The following is a 20,910-nucleotide window of genomic DNA, read 5'->3' on the forward strand; positions in this document are numbered from 1 at the left end:
CCCTCTGGAGCTAATGTCCAGTAGCCAAGAAGCCCAATCCACTCTGCACGCAGGTGAGTTCGCTTCTTCTCCCCTTAGTCCCTCGATGCAGTGAGCCTGTTGCCAGCAGGACTCACTGAAAATAAAAAACCTAAGTCTAACTTTTACTCTAAGCAGCTCAGGAGAGCCACCTAGATTGCACCCTTCTCGGCCGGGCACAAAAACCTAACTGAGGCTTGGAGGAGGGTCATAGGGGGAGGAGCCAGTGCACACCACCTAGTCCTAAAGCTTTTACTTTTGTGCCCAGTCTCCTGCGGAGCCGCTAATCCCCATGGTCCTGACGGAGTCCCCAGCATCCACTTAGGACGTCAGAGAAATAATAAAAAAGGAAGAAAACATGGCAGGTTAGGTGAATTATGGATGCTTTGCATGAGGGGGAAACTGGAGAAAGGGATGGGTTGAAGCAAATGAGGTTGCTATCAAAGAGAGGAGAGCAAGTTGGAAAATTTGGAGCAGAGATGGAAGAAGATAAGTCTAATTCATTATATGTCCAATGAGAGAGGATAAAAGAGTGAGGAGAAGAAGACCAGTGGCAGCTAACCTGTTAATGGGAATGTTGACATGGACTACAGATATATTCTATGGAAAGGATCATAAAATTGGGAGAAGATGAATGACTGCAATGCTGTCACTCACATGCTAGGAAGTTGGAGATCCTATACTGTCAGCTAGGAATGGTTCTAACTGGGACAGAAGCCTAAAGCCAAACGTGTGCTCCTTCCATGGAATTGCGGGAATCCCTTTTGGTGCTGAATCTTGATAGCGGGTGGAGGATGAGGACTGGAAGAAAACCAATTAATGACAAAGGAGGATGTAGAAGAGATACACAGAAAACGTAGGGAACCAGTAAAGAAGCTGGTACCATATAGCGGGGTGTGAATTTCATTCTGGGAAATCTAGGCGTAAGCTTCAAGATAACCGCACTCAGGCTCAGTGCAGAGTATATTAATACTTGTTATTATTATTAGTAATAATCACACATTCTGCCGTGCAGAACATAAACATGTAAAACATTTCTTACACAGAGAATGAATTATGAGTATTCTCCTGGGTGACCGCACTCGTGTAAAAGTTCTGTCTTACTATAACTCCCTATCCTTACACTCAGACCTATATCATGGGTTCACTCCTGTGTGACTTTTCTGATGTTTAGTAAGTTGTGTTCTATATGTAAAGCATTTCCCGCATTCAGTGCAAGAATACGGTCTCTCTCCGGTGTGACGTCTCTGATGTATAACAAGTTCTGCATTACTTTTAAACCCTTTCCCACATTCCGAGCAAGAATACGGTCTCTCACCTGTGTGACTTCTCTGATGTCTAACAAGTTCTGCATTACTTTTAAACCCTTTCCCACATTCCGAGCAAGAATACGGTCTCTCACCTGTGTGACGTCTCTGATGTCTAACAAGTTCTGATTTAATTGAAAAACCTCTCTCACATTCAGAGCAGGAATATGGGTATGCTCCTGTGTGAATCATCTGATGGCTAACAAGTAGTGCATTTACTTCAAACCCTTTCCCACATTCTGAGCAAGAAAACGGTCTCTCACCTGTGTGACTTCTCTGATGCCTAACAAGCTCTGGAAAACTTCTACACCCTTCCCCACATTCCGAGCAAGAATACGGTGTCTCTCCGGTGTGAAGTCTCTGATGTACAACAAGTTGAGAATTACGTATAAAGCATTTCCCACATTCCGAGCAAGAATACGGTCTCTCTCCGGTGTGAAGTCTCTGATGTCTAACAAGATGTGGATGGCGTGTAAAACATTTCCCACACTCAGAGCAGGAATACGGTCTCTCTCCGGTGTGAAGTCTCTGATGTCTAACAAGATGTGGATGGCGTGTAAAACATTTCCCACACTCAGAGCAGGAATATGGTCTCTGCCCCGTGTGACTTTTCTGATGTCGACCAAGATCTGATTTCCGTGTAAAAGATTTCCCACAAGTAGAGCAGGAAAATGGTTTCTCTCCAGTATGGCTTCTCTGATGTTCAACAAGATCTGTATTACTTCTACACTCTTTATCACATTCCGAGCAAGAATATAGTCTCTCACCTGTGTGACTTCTCTGATGTACAACAAGTAGTGATTTATATGTAAAATATTTCCCACATTCCGAGCAGGAATACGGTCTCTCACCTGTGTGACTTCTCTGATGTACAACAAGTTCTGAATTATATCTAAACCCTTTCCCGCATTCCGAGCAAGAATATGGTCTCTCACCTGTGTGACTTCTCTGATGTCGAGAAAGTTCTGATTTCACTGTAAAACATTTCTCACATTCAGAGCAGGAATATGGCCTCTCACCTGTGTGACTTCTCTGATGTATAACAAGTTTTGATTTACATGTAAAACATTTCCCACATTCCGAGCAAGAAAACGGTCTCTTAGCTGTATGAATTCTCTGATGTCTAACAAGATCTGAATTAAGAGTAAAACATTGTCCACATACAGAGCAAGACGCATTTGTAATGCAGTTGCTTTTTATATGAGTAGATATTTTCTGTGTATGATCTGCGGCTGTATACATGTCAGTATGTGTGAGGTCTCCATCACATGAGACTGATCCCTCCTTTATATCAGTAGATGGATCTTTAGATGGGTCTGTGGGTAAAAATATAGGAGGTTAGTCATTAAATGTAATTGTCCAATTCACTCCATGTGCTAATAACTATATGGGGCCTGATTCTGAGTCAGACTTTGCCGCAGTCATGTCAGCAACTTGCAAATGCTAATGCCAGCACAAAGCCCTTCCATGGTGTACAGCCGTACATCTGAATCTGTGAGGTCTGAGATGCCCATCAAAATGTGCAGCAGCCCTACACTAGGTGCAGATTCTCCATCTGAGCAGGGTTGGCTGGTTTAAACCAAATGTTTTTTTTTTTAAACATATTGTGGATTGTTTGTTTTTTCATGCTGTGACCACAGGCACGGTGCCGTGACTTCTTAAAAAAAAGCCTATTATAAGGGAATCTCCCTGGTATTGTTCCACATTCTTGTTTCTTGGTTCTTCACGTGAGTGAGCTGAACCAATGCAGTAAATTCACACACACACACACACACACACACACAACAGAGAAATAGGGAAGATGGGAGGGCGAACCAGATCAGAGAGGTACTAAATCTACTTAGCATCAGCTAAGACTCCATAAACTCCTCCCCAACAATCCTAAAGGACAGGAGAAACCCACAACTAATATTCTTATTTTCATTTTTCACCAAGATTTGTACTTTGTATGTTTTAATATATTTAGTCTATCTACATATATTTAGATGTAATAGGAATAATAAGCAGTAAAAAATAAGAATTTATTTACCGATAATTCTATTTCTCGTAGTCCGTAGTGGATGCTGGGACTCCGTCAGGACCATGGGGAATAGCGGCTCCGCAGGAGACTGGGCACAAAAGTAAAAGCTTTAGGACTACCCGGTGTGCACTGGCTCCTCCCCCTATGACCCTCCTCCAAGCCTCAGTTAGGATACTGTGCCCGGACGAGCGTACACAATAAGGAAGGATTTTTGAATCCCGGGTAAGACTCATACCAGCCACACCAATCACACCATATAACTTGTGATCTAAACCCAGTTAACAGTATGATAACATGAGGAGCCTCCAGAACAGATGGCTCACTACAACAAAACCCGAATTTTTTGGCAACAATAACTATGTACAAGTATTGCAGACAATCCGCACTTGGGATGGGCGCCCAGCATCCACTACGGACTACGAGAAATAGAATTATCGGTAAGTAAATTCTTATTTTCTCTGACGTCCTTGTGGATGCTGGGACTCCGTCAGGACCATGGGGATTATACCAAAGCTCCCAAACGGGCGGGAGAGTGCGGATGACTCTGCAGCACCGAATGAGAGAACTCCAGGTCCTCCTTAGCCAGGGTATCAAATTTGTAGAATCTTACAAACGTGTTTTCCCCTGACCACGTAGCTGCTCGGCAAAGTTGTAAAGCCGAGACCCCTCGGGCAGCCGCCCAAGATGAGCCCACCTTCCTTGTGGAATGGTCATTGACAGATTTTGGCTGTGGCAGGCCTGCCACAGAATGCGCAAGCTGAATTGTGCTACAAATCCAGCGAGCAATAGTCTGCTTTGAAGCAGGAGCACCCACCTTGTTGGGTGCATACAGAATAAACAGCGAGTCAGATTTCCTGACTCCAGCCGTCCTGGAAACATATATTTTCAGGGCCCTGACTACATCCAGTAACTTGGAATCCTCCAAGTCCCCAGTAGCCGCAGGCACCACAATAGGTTGGTTTAGGTGAAACGCTGAAACCACCTTAGGGAGAAATTGAGGGCGAGTTCTCAATTCCGCCCTATCTGAATGAAAAATCAGGTAAGGGCTTTTATAGGATAAAGCCGCCAATTCTGATACGCGCCTGGCTGAAGCCAAGGCCAACAGCATTACCACTTTCCATGTGAGATATTTTAAATCCACTGTGGCAAGAGGTTCGAACCAATGTGATTTTAAGAATTCCAAAACTACATTGAGATCCCAGGGTGCCACTGGAGGCACAAATGGAGGCTGTATATGCAGTACCCCTTTTACAAAAGTCTGGACTTCAGGAACTGAAGCCAATTCTTTTTGAAAGAAAATTGACAAGGCCGAAATTTGAACCTTAATGGATCCTAATTTTAGGCCCATGGACAGTCCTGTTTGCAGGAAATGCAGGAAACGACCTAGTTGAAATTCCTCTGTCGGGGTCTTTCTGGCCTCACACCACGCAACATATTTCCTCCAAATACGGTGATAATGTTGTGCAGTTACATCCTTCCTGGCCTTGATCAAGTTAGGGATGACTTCATTTGGAATGCCTTTTTCCTTCAGGATCCGGCGTTCAACCGCCATGCCATCAAACGCAGCCGCGGTAAGTCTTGGAACAGACAGGGTCCTTGCTGCAGCAGGTCCCTTCTTAGAGGTAGAGGCCACGGATCCTCCGTGAGCATCTCTTGAAGTTCCGGGTACCAAGTCCTTCTTGGCCAATCCGGAGCCACGAGTATAGTTCTTACTCCTCTCCGTTTTATAATCCTCAGTACCTTGGGTATGAGAGGCAAAGGAGGGAACACATACACTGACTGGTACACCCACGGTGTTACCAGCGCGTCTACCGCTATTGCCTGAGGGTCCCTTGACCTGGCGCAATACCTGTCTAGTTTTTTGTTGAGGCGGGACGCCATCATGTCCACCTTTGGTTTTTCCCAACGGTTTACAATTAATTGGAAGACTTCTGGATGAAGTCCCCACTCTCCCGGGTGGAGATCGTGTCTGCTGAGAAAATCTGATTCCCAGTTGTCCACTCCGGGAATGAACACTGCTGACAGTGCTATCACGTGATTTTCCGCCCAGCGAAGAATCCTTGCAGCTTCTGCCATCGCCTTCCTGCTTCTTGTGCCGCCCTGTCTGTTTACGTGGGCGACTGCCGTGATGTTGTCCGACTGGATCAACACCGGCTGACCCTGAAGCAGAGGCCTTGCTTGACTTAGGGCATTGTAAATGGCCCTTAGTTCCAGGATATTTATGGGAAATGACGTTTCCATGCTTGACCACAAGCCCTGGAAATTTCTTCCCTGTGTGACTGCTCCCCAGCCTCTCAGGCTGGCATCCGTGGTCACCAGGACTCAGTCCTGAATGCCGAATCTGCGGCCCTCTAGAAGATGAGCACTCTGCAACCACCACAGGAGAGACACCCTTGTTCTCGGAGATAGGGTTATCCGCTGATGCATCTGAAGATGCGATCCGGACCATTTGTCCAGCAGATCCCACTGAAAGGTTCTTGCGTGGAATCTGCCGAATGGAATCGCTTCGTAAGAAGCCACCATTTTTCCCAGGACCCTTGTGCATTGATGCACTGACACTTGTCCTGGTTTTAGGAGGTTCCTGACTAGCTCGGATAACTCCCTGGCCTTCTCCTCCGGGAGAAACACCTTTTTCTGGACTGTGTCCAGTATCATCCCTAAGAACAGCAGACGTGTCGTCGGAATCAGCTGCGATTTTGGGATATTTAGAATCCACCCGTGCTGTCGTAGCACTACTTGAGATAGTGCTACTCCGACCTCTAACTGTTCCCTGGACTTTGCCCTTATCAGGAGATCGTCCAAGTAAGGGATAATTAAGACGCCTTTTCTTCGAAGAAGAATCATCATTTCGGCCATTACCTTGGTAAAGACCCGGGGTGCCGTGGACAATCCAAACGGCAGCGTCTGAAACTGATAATGACAGTTCTGTACCACAAACCTGAGATACCCTTGGTGAGAAGGGCAAATTGGGACATGGAGGTAAGCATCCTTGATGTCCAGAGACACCATATAGTCCCCTTCTTCCAGGTTCGCTATCACTGCTCTGAGTGACTCCATCTTGAATTTGAACCTTTGTATGTAAGTGTTCAAGGATTTCAGATTTAAAATAGGTCTCACCGAGCCGTCCGGCTTCGGTACCACAAACAGCGTGGAATAGTACCCCTTTCCCTGTTGCAGGAGGGGTACCTTGATTATCACCTGCTGGGAATACAGCTTGTGAATGGCTTCCAATACTGCCTCCCTGTCGGAGGGAGACGTTGGTAAAGCAGACTTCAGGAACCGGCGAGGGGGAGACGTCTCGAATTCCAATTTGTACCCCTGAGACACTACCTGCAGGATCCAGGGGTCCACTTGCGAGTGAGCCCACTGCGCGCTGAAATTCTTGAGACGGCCCCCCACCGTGCCTGAGTCCGCTTGTAAGGCCCCAGCGTCATGCTGAGGACTTGGCAGAAGCGGGGGAGGGCTTCTGTTCCTGGGAAGAGGCTGCCTGATGCAGTCTTTTTCCCCTTCCTCTGCCCCGGGGCAGAAAAGAGTGGCCTTTTGCCCGCTTGCCCTTAGGGGGACGAAAGGACTGAGCCTGAAAAGACGGTGTCTTTTTCTGCTGAGAGGTGACCTGGGGTAGAAAGGTGGATTTCCCGGCCGTTGCCGTGGCCACCAGGTCCGATAGACCGACCCCAAATAACTCCTCCCCTTTATACGGCAATACTTCCATATGCCGTTTTGAATCCACATCACCTGACCACTGTCGCGTCCATAACCCTCTTCTGGCAGAAATGGACAGCGCACTTACTCTTGATGCCAGGGTGCAAATATCCCTCTGTGCATCTCGCATATATAGAAAAGCATCCTTTAAATGCTCTGTAGTCAATAATATACTGTCCCTATCCAGGGTATCAATATTTTCAGTCAGGGAATCCGACCAAACCACCCCAGCACTGCACATCCAGGCTGAGGCGATTGCTGGTCGCAGTATAACACCAGTATGTGTGTATATACTTTTTAGGATATTTTCCAGCTTCCTATCAGCTGGTTCCTTGAGGGCGGCCGTATCAGGAGACGGTAACGCCACTTGTTTTGATAAGCGTGTGAGCGCTTTATCTACCCTAGGGTGTTACGATTCCTGTACCCCAGACTGGGGAAGATCTTATGGCAGGGATCTGAGCACAGGAACCATATACAGGTTGTGGGAGCTGGAAAGCCTAGTAACCCCTGGCACCCTAACTCCGTTGTCTCGCCCGTGTTATCAGAAATCCCCTGCGAGACTATGGTTGCTTGAGCCCATGGCAGCCGCGTTCGAAGGGCGGATTATGTCTGCCCAACCCCGATGCCCCCGCAGGTCTTAATGGGAGACAAGGGGAAGTCCGAGACAGGGTGATAACAAGGGGCCCTCTGACTAAGCAACCAAGCCAGGGGTTACAAGCTAACTTAACTAAATCAAAAGGTATGTGCGGACTAGCCGCCAGGGAAAAGGACAACCAAAGATCCACTGATCCGACACTCCTATCCGGCACCGCTGGACACCAGAGTGGATCTTGTGGAAGCGGAATCCTCCGCAAAGCTCCAGAACACAATATAAACAAAATAATAATAATAGCGGACAAGCCGCAACACACGGCTGCGCCGCGACTCACGAACACCACCAGATGTTAAAGGTGCTTGATCAGACTCCAGGAACAGATGGTAACTTCCGAGTACAGGATCACTGAGAACAGGAACAAACGGGTAAACCGGGACTGGGAACTTTCTCTGCAGCAGACACAGGCAAACAGGAAGCTATCACCGGCGTCTGTGAGGAGTCCTGGGAGTGCTTTTAACAGAGAGTCTTCCAATCAGCTGTTTGGAGGCTGATTGGATTTAAATGCTATGCAGCTGACAAGCTGCATGGTCAGGGAAACAGATGAGTGATAATTACAACATGCCATGCAGCTGCATGCTACACAGCCAGGAAACCAGTGAAGATATAAACTTAGACCCAGCAACGGGGAACACGATCCGACAGTGGCGTCCCCGTTGCTAGGCGCCGGCCGCACTGACGAGCGGACCCTCGGCGCCTAACAGTACCCCCCCCTTGAGGAGGGGTCAAGGAACCCCTAAATCCGGGTTTCTGAGGAAATTCTTGAAAAAATGCCCTTTTGAGTCTTGGGGCATGAAGATCCTCATCTAGGACCCACGACCTTTCCTCAGGACCATAACCTCTCCAATGGACCAAAAAATAGAGCCGACCCCGGGACAACTTGGAATCGAGAACCTTCTCAACCACGAACTCCTGCTGACCCTGTACATTAACTGGTGATCTCCCCTGAGGTTTTTTACGAGGAAATCTGCTAGATGAAACATATGGTTTGAGCAAAGAGCAATGGAAGGTATTTCCGATCCGTAAAGTTTTTGGTAGCTGTAACCGGAAAGCAACTGGATTGACTTTTTTGATAATGAGAAATGGTCCAATAAATCTAGGACCCAATCTGGCTGAGGTTTGTCGAAGTTTGATATTGCGAGTCGACAGCCACACCCTGTCTCCTACTTTAAAAGTGCACGGCCGCCGGAGCTTGTCAGAAATTTTTTTTTCCCTGAAAGCTGCTTTTCTGAGAGCAATGTGCACTCTTTTCCAAATAAGTTTAAGATGAGAGGTCAGGGCCAGAGAGGAGACAGAGGAATGTTGAAAAAATGAATTAGCTCTGGGATGGAAACCAAAAACTGCAAAAAATGGAGATACATTGGTGGAGGAATGACAGGCATTATTATAAGCAAACTCTGCTAATGGAAGAAACTCAGACCAGTCATTTTGGAGTTTGGCCGAGTACAAACGTAAATATTGTTTCAGGGATTGATTCACTCGCTCAGTCTGTCCATTTGATTGTGGATGATAACCGGAGGTTAATGATAATTTCATCTTTAATGAAGCACAAAAAGATTTCCAAAATTGTGCAATGAATTGTGGACCCCTGTCAGAAACAATATCAGTGGGTAACCCATGGAGTCTGAAAACATGACGGAGGAACAAGACTGCCAATCCCTGGGCAGATGGCAATCGGGGAAGACCAACAAAATGAGCCATCTTACTAAAACGGTCCACTACCACCCATATGACTGTGCATCCAGCTGACAGAGGGAGATCCACCACAAAATCCATGGAGATATGCGACCATGGTCTAAGAGGAACATTCAATGGCATGAGTTGACCAATAGGCAAAGAGCGAGGAACTTTATGCTGTGCACAGACTTGACATGAAAAAACAAATTCTTTAATGTCTTTAGAAAGACCAGGCCACCACACTGAGCGGGATACCAATTCCAAAGTTTTAGCGACTCCCAGATGCCCTGCAACTTTGCTATCATGAAATTCCTCCAAAACAGTTGCTCTCAAAAACTCAGGAACAAAAAGACGACCAGCAGGAGTATTTCCCGGAGCTTGATGTTGAAGCAGCTTCAATTGAGAAAAAACATCCTGTGTGAGACCTGCCTGAATGACTGAAGGCGGAAGTATGGGAGTAACAGGACTGTTGTCTTGAACGGGAAGAAAACTGCGTGAGAGGGCATCTGCCTTGGTATTCTTGGAACCAGGTCTGAAGGTGATAATGAATTTGAAACGAGTAAAAAATAAAGCCCAACGAGCCTGTCGGGCATTCAGTCGCTTAGCTGATTCAATGTATTGAAGATTTTTGTGATCCGTCAAAACAGAAATGGTATGGCTCGCTCCTTCAAGCCAATGTCTCCACTCCTCAAAAGCCCATTTAATAGCCAGCAACTCCCGATTACCAACATCGTAGTTGGATTCAGCAGACGAGAACTTCCTGGACATAAAGGCACAAGGATGTAACTCAAGGGAATCTGGATCCTTCTGAGAAAGGATAGCCCCTACACCAACCTCCGAGGCATCTACCTCAACGATGAAAGGCAATTCTGGGTTGGGATGTCTAAGGACAGGGGCTGAGACAAAGGCTTGTTTCAAGGCCTGAAAAGATGCTTTAGCTTCACATGACCAATTGGTAGGATCTGCTCCCTTCTTAGTGAGTGCCACAATGGGAGCAACTAGGTCAGAGAAAGAGTGAATAAACCTTCTATAGTAGTTTGCAAACCCTAAAAAGCGCTGAATAGCTTTTAAGTTAGTGGGTTGCGCCCAACTCAGGATGGCTTGGAGCTTCTTAGGTTCCATTCGGAATCCCCGAGGGGAAATAATGTACCCTAAAAAGGATACCTCCGTGACGTGAAATTCACACTTCTCCGGTTTGGCATACAAGTGATTTTCACGTAATTTCTTAAGCACCTGACGCACCTGGGTAACATGTTGTTCTACAGAGTCAGAATATATCAAAATGTCGTCTAAATAGACCACGACGAATCTTCCCAGAAACTCACGGAGCACATCATTAATGAGATCCTGAAAGACTGCCGGAGCGTTAGATAGGCCGAATGGCATGACCAGATACTCATAGTGGCCTGATTGAGTACTGAATGCCGTTTTCCACTCATCCCCTGACCTGATTCTAATGAGATTATATGCTCCTCTCAGGTCAATCTTAGAAAAAATAACAGCCGAACGTAGCTGATCAAAGAGGACAGAGATCAGTGGCAGGGGGTAAGTATTCTTTACTGAGATCTTATTCAAGGCTCGAAAGTCAATGCAGGGTCTGAGGGAACCATCCTTCTTCTCTACGAAGAAGAAACCTGCACTTAAAGGGGATTTAGATGGCCTGATAAACCCTTTCTCAAGACTTTCTTTCACATACTCATTCATGGCCACCGTTTCAGGACCAGACAAAGCATATAACCTTCCTTTAGGCAACGTGGCACCAGGAATTAACTCAATGGTACAATCATAAGGCCTATGGGGAGGCAAAATATCAGCATTGCCCTTGGAAAACACATCCAAAAAATCCTGGTATTCTCCAGGAATATGTGCGGACCTGGCAGAAGCTACTCGGATAGGAAGTGTAATACATTCTTTATCACAGATGGTACCCCATTGTAGGATCTCCCCAGACTGCCAATCTATGATGGGATTATGGAAGGCCAGCCAAGGGTGACCCAGAACCACAGGAACTGCTGGACAATGGGTAAGAAAAAACTCAATCTTTTCTGAATGTAGAGCTCCCACCGAGAGCAAAACTGGAGGTGTACATAGAGAAATAACCCCATTGGATAAGGGACTCCCATCTAAACCATGCATGGTGACACACCTACCTAAGGTTAGCTGAGGAATACCTAAGGCCTTGGCCCATGTTAAGTCCATAAAGTTTCCTGCAGCTCCACTGTCCACAAAAGCAGAGACCGAGGAACAGAGGCTGTCATAAGAAACTTTAGCAGGAACCAACAGTGAATTATTCGAGGAGATGAGCTGTAGACCAAAGTGAACCCCCTCACTATTCACTTGGTCAGGAAGTTTCCCGACTTGTTTGGGCAACTACGGGCAAAATGTCCCTTACCTCCGCAGTACAAACACAGACCCGAATTTTGCCTCCTGGTTCTTTCTTCCGGAGACAATTTGGAGAGACCAATCTGCATAGGCTCTCCCATGTCTACAGGAACGGAAGGAACACAGGGAAAAGAAACTACAGATCCCCCTTTTCAGTCCTCCGCTCTCTGAGCCGACGATCTATTTTAATAGAGAGCTCCATGAGTTTATCAAGGGTCTCAGGAGCGGGATACTGAAGGAGGCTGTCTTTTATAGATTCAGATAAGCCGAGGCGAAACTGACTGCGCAGGGCAGGGTCATTCCAGCCACAGTCGTTCGACCAACGGCGAAACTCCGTACAATAATTCTCTGCAGGATTCCTACCCTGTCTCAGAGCACGCAACTGACTTTCTGCGGACGCCTCTCTATCAGGGTCGTCATACAATAGCCCCAAAGATTTTAAAAAGGCGTCTACAGACGATAAGGCCGGATCGTCTGTCTTCAAACCAAAAGCCCAGGTCTGAGGATCCCCCTGAAGCAGAGAAACTACAATCCCAACCCGCTGAGCCTCCGTACCTGAGGAGACTGGTCTCAAACGAAAATACAGTTTACAAGACTCTTTAAAATTAAAAAACTGTTTTCTATCCCCAGAAAAACGGTCAGGCAGATGCATTTTTGGTTCAGGGACGACCCTCGGGGAAGTCCGTAACAGATCTTCCTGTGAGCTCACCCGGAGGGACAGATCCTGAACCATTTGGGTAAGTTCCTGAATCTGACTAACTAGGAACTGGCCAGGGTTTGGCCCAACACCGGTGGGATTCATGAGGCCGACAAAAATTCTCCCAACTGGATCAGTGAAAAAATTAACTCCTGTTGAAATTTTTTCTTTTGTGGCCGGTGATAATGTTACGATTCCTGTACCCCAGACTGGGGAAGATCTTATGGCAGGGATCTGAGCACAGGAACCATATACAGGTTGTGGGAGCTGGAAAGCCTAGTAACCCCTGGCACCCTAACTCCGTTGTCTCGCCCGTGTTATCAGAAATCCCCTGCGAGACTATGGTTGCTTGAGCCCATGGCAGCCGCGTTCGAAGGGCGGATTATGTCTGCCCAACCCCGATGCCCCCGCAGGTCTTAATGGGAGACAAGGGGAAGTCCGAGACAGGGTGATAACAAGGGGCCCTCTGACTAAGCAACCAAGCCAGGGGTTACAAGCTAACTTAACTAAATCAAAAGGTATGTGCGGACTAGCCGCCAGGGAAAAGGACAACCAAAGATCCACTGATCCGACACTCCTATCCGGCACCGCTGGACACCAGAGTGGATCTTGTGGAAGCGGAATCCTCCGCAAAGCTCCAGAACACAATATAAACAAAATAATAATAATAGCGGACAAGCCGCAACACACGGCTGCGCCGCGACTCACGAACACCACCAGATGTTAAAGGTGCTTGATCAGACTCCAGGAACAGATGGTAACTTCCGAGTACAGGATCACTGAGAACAGGAACAAACGGGTAAACCGGGACTGGGAACTTTCTCTGCAGCAGACACAGGCAAACAGGAAGCTATCACCGGCGTCTGTGAGGAGTCCTGGGAGTGCTTTTAACAGAGAGTCTTCCAATCAGCTGTTTGGAGGCTGATTGGATTTAAATGCTATGCAGCTGACAAGCTGCATGGTCAGGGAAACAGATGAGTGATAATTACAACATGCCATGCAGCTGCATGCTACACAGCCAGGAAACCAGTGAAGATATAAACTTAGACCCAGCAACGGGGAACACGATCCGACAGTGGCGTCCCCGTTGCTAGGCGCCGGCCGCACTGACGAGCGGACCCTCGGCGCCTAACATAGGGGGTGTTTCCCAACGCGCCCTAACCTCTGGCGGGAAAGGGTATAATGCCAATAATTTTTTAGGAATTATCAGTTTTTTATCGGGGGAAACCCACGCTTCATCACACACCTCATTTAATTCATCTGATTCAGGAAAAAGTACGGGTAGTTTTTTCACACCCCACATAATACCCTTTTTTGTGGTACTTGTAGTATCAGAAATATTCAAAACCTCCTTCATTGCCGTGATCATGTAACGTGTGGCCCTACTAGAAATCACGTTTGTTTCATCACCGTCGACACTGGAGTCAGTGTCCGTGTCTGGGTCTGTGTCGACCATCTGAGGTAACGGGCGCTTTAGAGCCCCTGACGGTGTTTGAGACGCCTGGACAGGCACAAGCTGATTTGCCGGCTGTCTCATGTCATCAACAGTTTTTTGTAAAGTGCTGACACTATCACGTAATTCCTTCCATAAGACCATCCAGTCAGGTGTCGACTCCCTAGGGGGTGACATCACTATTACAGGCAATTGCTCCGCCTCCACACCATTTTCCTCCTCATACATGTCGACACAAACGTACCGACACACAGCACACACACAGGGAATGCTCAGATAGAGGACAGGACCCCACTAGCCCTTTGGGGAGACAGAGGGAGAGTTTGCCAGCACACACCAGAGCGCTATATATATATACAGGGATAACCTTATATATGTGTATTTCGCTTATATAGCTGCTGTATAGATTTTATCTGCCAAATTAGTGCCCCCCCCCTCTCTTGTTTTACCCTGTTTCTGTAGTGCAGGCCTGCAGGGGAGAGTCAGGGAGACGTCCTTCCAGCGGAGCTGTGAGGGAAAATGGCGCTTGTGTGCTGAGGAGATAGGCTCCGCCCCCTTCTCGGCGGCCTTTCTCCCGCTTTTTTATAGAAAACTGGCAGGGGTTAAATGCATCCATATAGCCCAAGAGCTATATGTGATGTATTTTTTGCCATCTACAGTGTTTTTATTGCGTCTCAGGGCGCCCCCCCCCCCCCAGCGCCCTGCACCCTCAGTGACCGGAGTGTGAAGTGTGCTGAGAGCAATGGCGCACAGCTGCGGTGCTGTGCGCTACCTTATTGAAGACAGGACGTCTTCTGCCGCCGATTTCTGGACCTCTTCCGTCTTCTGGCTCTGTAAGGGGGCCGGCGGCGCGGCTCCGGGACCCATCCATGGCTGGGCCTGTGATCGGCCCCTCTGGAGCTAATGTCCAGTAGCCTAAGACGCCCAATCCACTCTGCACGCAGGTGAGTTCGCTTCTTCTCCCCTTAGTCCCTCGGTGCAGTGAGCCTGTTGCCAGCAGGACTCGCTGAAAATAAAAAACCTAATTTAAACTTTTACTCTAAGCAGCTCAGGAGAGCCACCTAGTCTGCACCCTTCTCGTTCGGGCACAAAAATCTAACTGAGGCTTGGAGGAGGGTCATAGGGGGAGGAGCCAGTGCACACCGGGTAGTCCTAAAGCTTTTACTTTTGTGCCCAGTCTCCTGCGGAGCCGCTATTCCCCATGGTCCTGACTGAGTCCCAGCATCCACAAGGACGTCAGAGAAAATGGTTTTAGTGAAAGAAGAATCATTGGGGCTAATTCAGAGTTGATCGCAGCAGCAAATTTGTTAGCAGTTGGGCAAAACCATGTGCAGTGCAGTGGGGGCAGATATATAACGTGCAGAGAGAGTAGATTTGGGTGGTGTGTGTTCAAACTGAAATCTAAATTGCAGTGTAATAATAAAGCAGCCAGTATTTACCCTGTACAGAAACAAAATAACCCACCCAAATATAACTCTCTCTGCACATGTTACATCTGCCCCACCTGCACTGCACGTGGTTTTGCCCAACTGCTTACAAATTTGCTCCTGCGATCAACTCTGAATTACCCCCATTAATCTTACCAAAGCCTAATAACTTGAGATTGTTAGAAAGCATTCAAAATAAGATTTTACTCACCAGTAAATCTATTTCTCATAGTCCGTAGTGGATGCTGGGACTCCGTAAGGACCATGGGGAATAGCGGCTCCGCAGGAGACTGGGCACAACTAAATAAAGCTTTAGGACTACCTGGTGTGCACTGGCTCCTCCCCCTATGACCCTCCTCCAGGCCTCAGTTAGGATACTGTGCCCGGAAGAGCTGACACAATAAGAAAGGATTTTGAATCCCGGGTAAGACTCATACCAGCCACACCAATCACACCGTACAACTTGTGATATTATACCCAGTTAACAGTATGACAACAATGGAGCCTCTGCACAGATGGCTCTCAACAATAACCCTTTAGTTAACAATAACTATGTACAAGTATTGCAGACAATCCGCACTTGGGATGGGCGCCAAGCATCCACTACGGACTACGAGAAATAGATTTACTGGTGAGTAAAATCTTATTTTCTCTGACGTCCTAAGTGGATGCTGGGACTCCGTAAGGACCATGGGGATTATACCAAAGCTCCCAAACGGGTGGGAGAGTGCGGATGACTCTGCAGCACCGAATGAGCAAACTCCAGATCCTCCTCAGCCAGTGTGTCAAAGTTGTAAAATCTTGCAAATGTGTTTGACCCCGACCAAGTAGCAGCTCGGCAAAGTTGTAAAGCAGAGACCCCTCGGGTAGCTGCCCAAGAAGAGCCCACCTTCCGGAGCACCCATCTTGTTTGGTGCGTAGAGGATAAACAGCGAGTCAGTTTTCCTGACTCCAGCCGTTCTGGAAACATAAATTTTCAGAGCCCTGACTACATCCAGCAACTTGGAATCCTCAAGTCCCGAGTAGCCGCAGGCACCACAATAGGTTGGTTCAAATGAAACGCTGAAACCACCTTAGGCAGAAATTGGGGACGAGTCCTCAATTCCGCACTATCCATATGGAAAATCAGATAAGGGCTTTTACATGACAAAGCCGCCAACTCTGACACACGCCTGGCCGAAGCCAGGGCCAATAGCATGACCACTTTCCACGTGAGATATTTTAACTCCACGGTTTTAAGTGGCTCAAACCAATGTGATTTAAGGAAATTCAACACCACGTTGAGATCCCAAGGTGCCACTGGAGGCACAAAAGGAGGCTGAATATCCAGCACTCCTTTAACAAAAGTCTGAACTTCCGGTAGGGAAGCCAGTTCTTTTTGGAAGAAAATCGACAGAGCCGAAATCTGGACCTTAATGGACCCCAATTTGAGGCCCATAGTCACCCCTGACTGTAGGAAGTGCAGGAATCGACCCAGTTGAAATTCCTCCGTTGGGACCTTCCTGGCCTCACACCAAGCAACATATTTTCGACATATGCGGTGATAATGTTTTGCGGTCACGTCCTTCCTGGCTTTGATCAGCGTAGGAATGACTTCCTCCGGAATGCCCTTTTCCTTCAGGAACCGGTGTTCAACCGCCATGCCGTCAAACGCAGCCGTGGTAAGTCTTGAAACAAACAAGGCCCCTGCTGCAGCAGGTCTTGTCTGAGCGGTAGAGGCCATGGGTCCTCTGAGATCATTTCTTGAAGTTCTAGGTACCAAGCTCTTCTTGGTCAATCCGGAACAATGAGTATAGTTCTTACTCTTCTCCTTCTTATTATCCTCAGCACCCTTGGTATGAGAGGAAGAGGAGGAAACACATAAACCGACCGGTACACCCACGGTGTCACTAGAGCATTCACCGCTATCGCCTGAGAGTCCCTTGACCTGGCGCAATAGTTTTCTAGCTTTTTGTTGAGGCGGGACGCCATCATGTCCACCTGTGGCCATTCCCATCGGTTTGTAATCAGCCGGAAGACTTCTGGATGAAGTCCCCACTCTCCCGGGTGGAGGTCGTGTCTGCTGAGGAAGTCTGCTTCACAGTTATCCACTCCCGGAATAAACACTGCCGACAGTGCTAACACGTGATTTTCCGCCCATCGGAGAATCCTCTTGGCTTCTGCCATTGCCATCCTGCTTCTCGTGCCGCCCTGTCGGTTTACATGGGCGACCGCCGTGATGTTGTCTGACTGAATCAGTACTGGCTGACTTTGAAGCAGGGGTCTTGCCTGACTTAGGGCATTGTAAATGGCTCTTAGTTTAAGAATATTTATGTGTAGGGACATTTCCTGGCTTGACCATAGTCCCTGGAAATTTCTTCCCTGTGTGACTGCTCCCCAGCCTCGAAGGCTGGCGTCCGTGGTTACCAGGACCCAGTCCTGTATGCCGAATCTGCTGCCCTTCAGAAGATGAGCACTCTGCAGCCACCACAGTAGAGACACCCTGGTCCTTGCAGACAGGGTTATCCTCTGATGCATCTGAAGATGCGATCCGGACCACTTGTCCAACAGATCCCACTGAAAGATCTGTGCATGGAACCTTCCGAACGGAATTGCTTCGTAAGAAGCTACCATCTTTCCCAGGACTCGCGTGCAGTGGTGCACCGACACCTGTTTTGGTCTTAGGAGGTCTCTGACTAGCGATGACAACTCCTTGGCCTTCTCCTCCGGGAGAAACACCCTTTTCTGTTCTGTGTCCAGAACCATCCCCAGGGACAATATACGTGTTGCAGGAACCAGCTGCGACTTTGGAATATTCAGGATCCAGCCGCGCTGTTGTAGCACCTGCCGAGCAAGTGCTACTCCGATCAACAACTGTTCCTTGGACCTCACCTTTATCAGGAGATCGTCCAAGTACGGGATAATTATAACTCCCTTTTTTCGCAGGAGTATCATCATCTCGGCCATTACCTTGGTAAACACCCTCGGTGCCGTGGACAGACCAAACGGCAGCGTCTGGAATTGGTAATGACAGTCCTGTACCACAAATCTGAGGTACTCCTGGTGAGGAGAGTAAATGGGGACATGCAGGTAAGCATCCTAGATGTCCAGTGATACCATGTAATCCCCTTCCCCCAGGCTTGAGATAACCGCCCTGAGCGATTCCATCTTGAACTTGAACCGTTTTATATACGTGTTCAAAGATTTTAAATTTAAAATGGGTCTCACAGAACCGTCCGGTTTCGGAACCACAAACATTGTGGAATAGTAACCCCTACCCTGTTAAAGGAGGGGTACCTTGACTATCACCTGCTGGGAATACAGCTTGTGAATTGCCTCTATCACAGCCTCCCTGTCCAAGCGAGACGTTGGCAAGGCAGATTTTAGGAAACGGCGAGGGGGAGACGTCTCGAATTCCAGCTTGTATCCCTGAGACACTACTTGTAGAATCCAGGGATCCACCTGTGAGCAAGCCCACTGATCGCTGAAGCACTTGAGACGGGCCCCCACCGCACCTGGCTCCGCCAGTGGAGCCCCAGTGTCATGCTGTGGACTTAGCGGAAGCGGGGGAGGACTTTTGTTCCTGGGAACTGGCTGTATTTTGCAGCTTTTTCCCTCTACCTCTGGGCAGAAAGGATGCGCCTTTAACCCGCTTGCCTTTCTGGGGCCGAAAGGACTGTACCTGATAATACGGTGCTTTCTTTTGCTGTGAGGGGACATGGGGTAAAAATGCTGATTTTCTAGCTGTCGCTGTGGAAACTAGGTCCGAGAGACCATCCCCAAATAACGCCTCACCCTTGTAAGGCAAAACTTCCATGTGCCTTTTAGAATCTGCATCCCCTGTCCACTGCCGGGTCCATAAACCCCTTCTGGCAGAAATGGACAGTGCATTTATTCTAGATGCCAGCCGGCAAATATCCTTCTGTGCATCTCTCATATACAGAACCGCGTCTTTTATATGCTCTATGGTTAGCAATATAGTGTCCCTGTCTAAGGTATCAATATTTTCTGACAGGGAATCTGACCACACAGCTGCAGCACTGCACATCCATGCTGAAGCAATAGCTGGTCGCAGTATAATGCCTGAGTGTGTATAAACAGACTTCAGGATAGCCTCCTGCTTTCTATCGGCAGGTTCCTTGAGGGCGGCCGTGTCCGGAGACGGCAGTGCCACCTTCTTTGATATTCGTGTGAGCGCTTTATCCACCCTAAGGGGTGTCTCCCAGCGTAACTTGTCCTCTGGCGGGAAAGGGTACGCCATTAGTAACTTTTTAGAAATGACCAGTTTCTTATCAGGGGAAGCCCACCCACGCTTCTTCACACACTTCATTTAATTCATCAGATGGGGAAAAAAATAAGAATTTACTTACCGATAATTCTATTTCTCGTAGTCCGTAGTGGATGCTGGGGACTCCGTAAGGACCATGGGGAATAGTGGCTCCGAAGGAGGCTGGGCACATCTAAAGAAAGCTTTAGGACTACCTGGTGTGCACTGGCTGCTCCCCCTATGACCCTCCTCCAAGCCTCAGTTAGGATACTGTGCCCGGACGAGCGTACACAATAAGGAAGGATTTTGAATCCCGGGTAAGACTCATACCAGCCACACCAATCACACCGTATAACTTGTGATCTAAACCCAGTTAACAGTATGATAACAGAGGAGCCTCTGTAAAGATGGCTCACTACAACAATAACCCGATTTAGTTAACAATAACTATGTACCAGTAATGCAGACAATCCGCACTTGGGATGGGCGCCCAGCATCCACTACGGACTACGAGAAATAGAATTATCGGTAAGTAAATTCTTATTTTCTCTGACGTCCTAAGTGGATGCTGGGGACTCCGTAAGGACCATGGGGATTATACCAAAGCTCCCAACCGGGCGGGAGAGTGCGGATGACTCTGCAGCACCGAATGAGAGAACTCCAGGTCCTCCTCAGCCAGGGTATCAATTTTGTAGAATTTACAAACGTATTTTCTCCTGACCCAGTAGCTGCTCGGCAAAGTTGTAAAGCCGAGACCCCTCGGGCAGCCGCCCAAGATGAGCCCACCTTCCTTGTGGAGTGGGCATTTACATATTTTTGGCAGTGGCAAGCCTGCCACAGAATGTGCAAGCTGAATTGTACTACAACTCCAACTAGCAATAGTCTGCTTAGAAGCAGGAGCACCCAGCTTGTTGGGTGCATACAGGATAAACAGCGAGTCAGATTCCCTGACTCCAGCCGTCCTGGAAATATATTTTCAGGGTCCTGACCACGTCTAGCCACTTGGAGTCCTCCAAGGCCCTAGTAGCCGCAGGCACCACAATAGGTTGGTTCAAGTGAATTCTGAAAACCACCTTAGGGAGAAACTGAGGACGAGTCCTCAATTCCGCCCTATCCGAATGGAAACTCAGATAAGGGCTTTTACAGGATAAAGCCGCCAATTCTGACACGCGCCTGGCCCAGGCCAGGGCCAACAGCATGGCCACTTTCCATGTGAGATATTTTAACTCCACAGATTTAAGTGGGTCAAACCAATGTGACTTTGGAACTCAAAACTACATTGAGATCCCAAAGTGCCACTGGAGGCACAAAAGGAGGCTGTATATGCAG

General features: G+C 48.0%; 1 protein-coding gene across 1 annotated transcript in view; it reads right to left on the minus strand.

Moving 5' to 3' along the window:
- Positions 1–293: 293 nt before the first annotated feature.
- LOC134983630 (zinc finger protein 345-like) overlaps positions 294–20,910 on the minus strand; it is a 152,058-nt gene continuing 131,441 nt past the window's right edge. The window contains exon 9 of the mRNA XM_063949306.1: positions 294–2,641. Coding sequence (XP_063805376.1) covers positions 1,155–2,641 — 1,487 coding nt within the window. The 3' untranslated portion in view covers positions 294–1,154. The remainder of the gene's footprint in view (positions 2,642–20,910) is intronic.

The sequence above is a fragment of the Pseudophryne corroboree genome (genome assembly GCF_028390025.1).
Source record: "Pseudophryne corroboree isolate aPseCor3 chromosome 3 unlocalized genomic scaffold, aPseCor3.hap2 SUPER_3_unloc_2, whole genome shotgun sequence".
Classification (NCBI taxonomy): Eukaryota; Metazoa; Chordata; class Amphibia; order Anura; family Myobatrachidae; genus Pseudophryne; species Pseudophryne corroboree.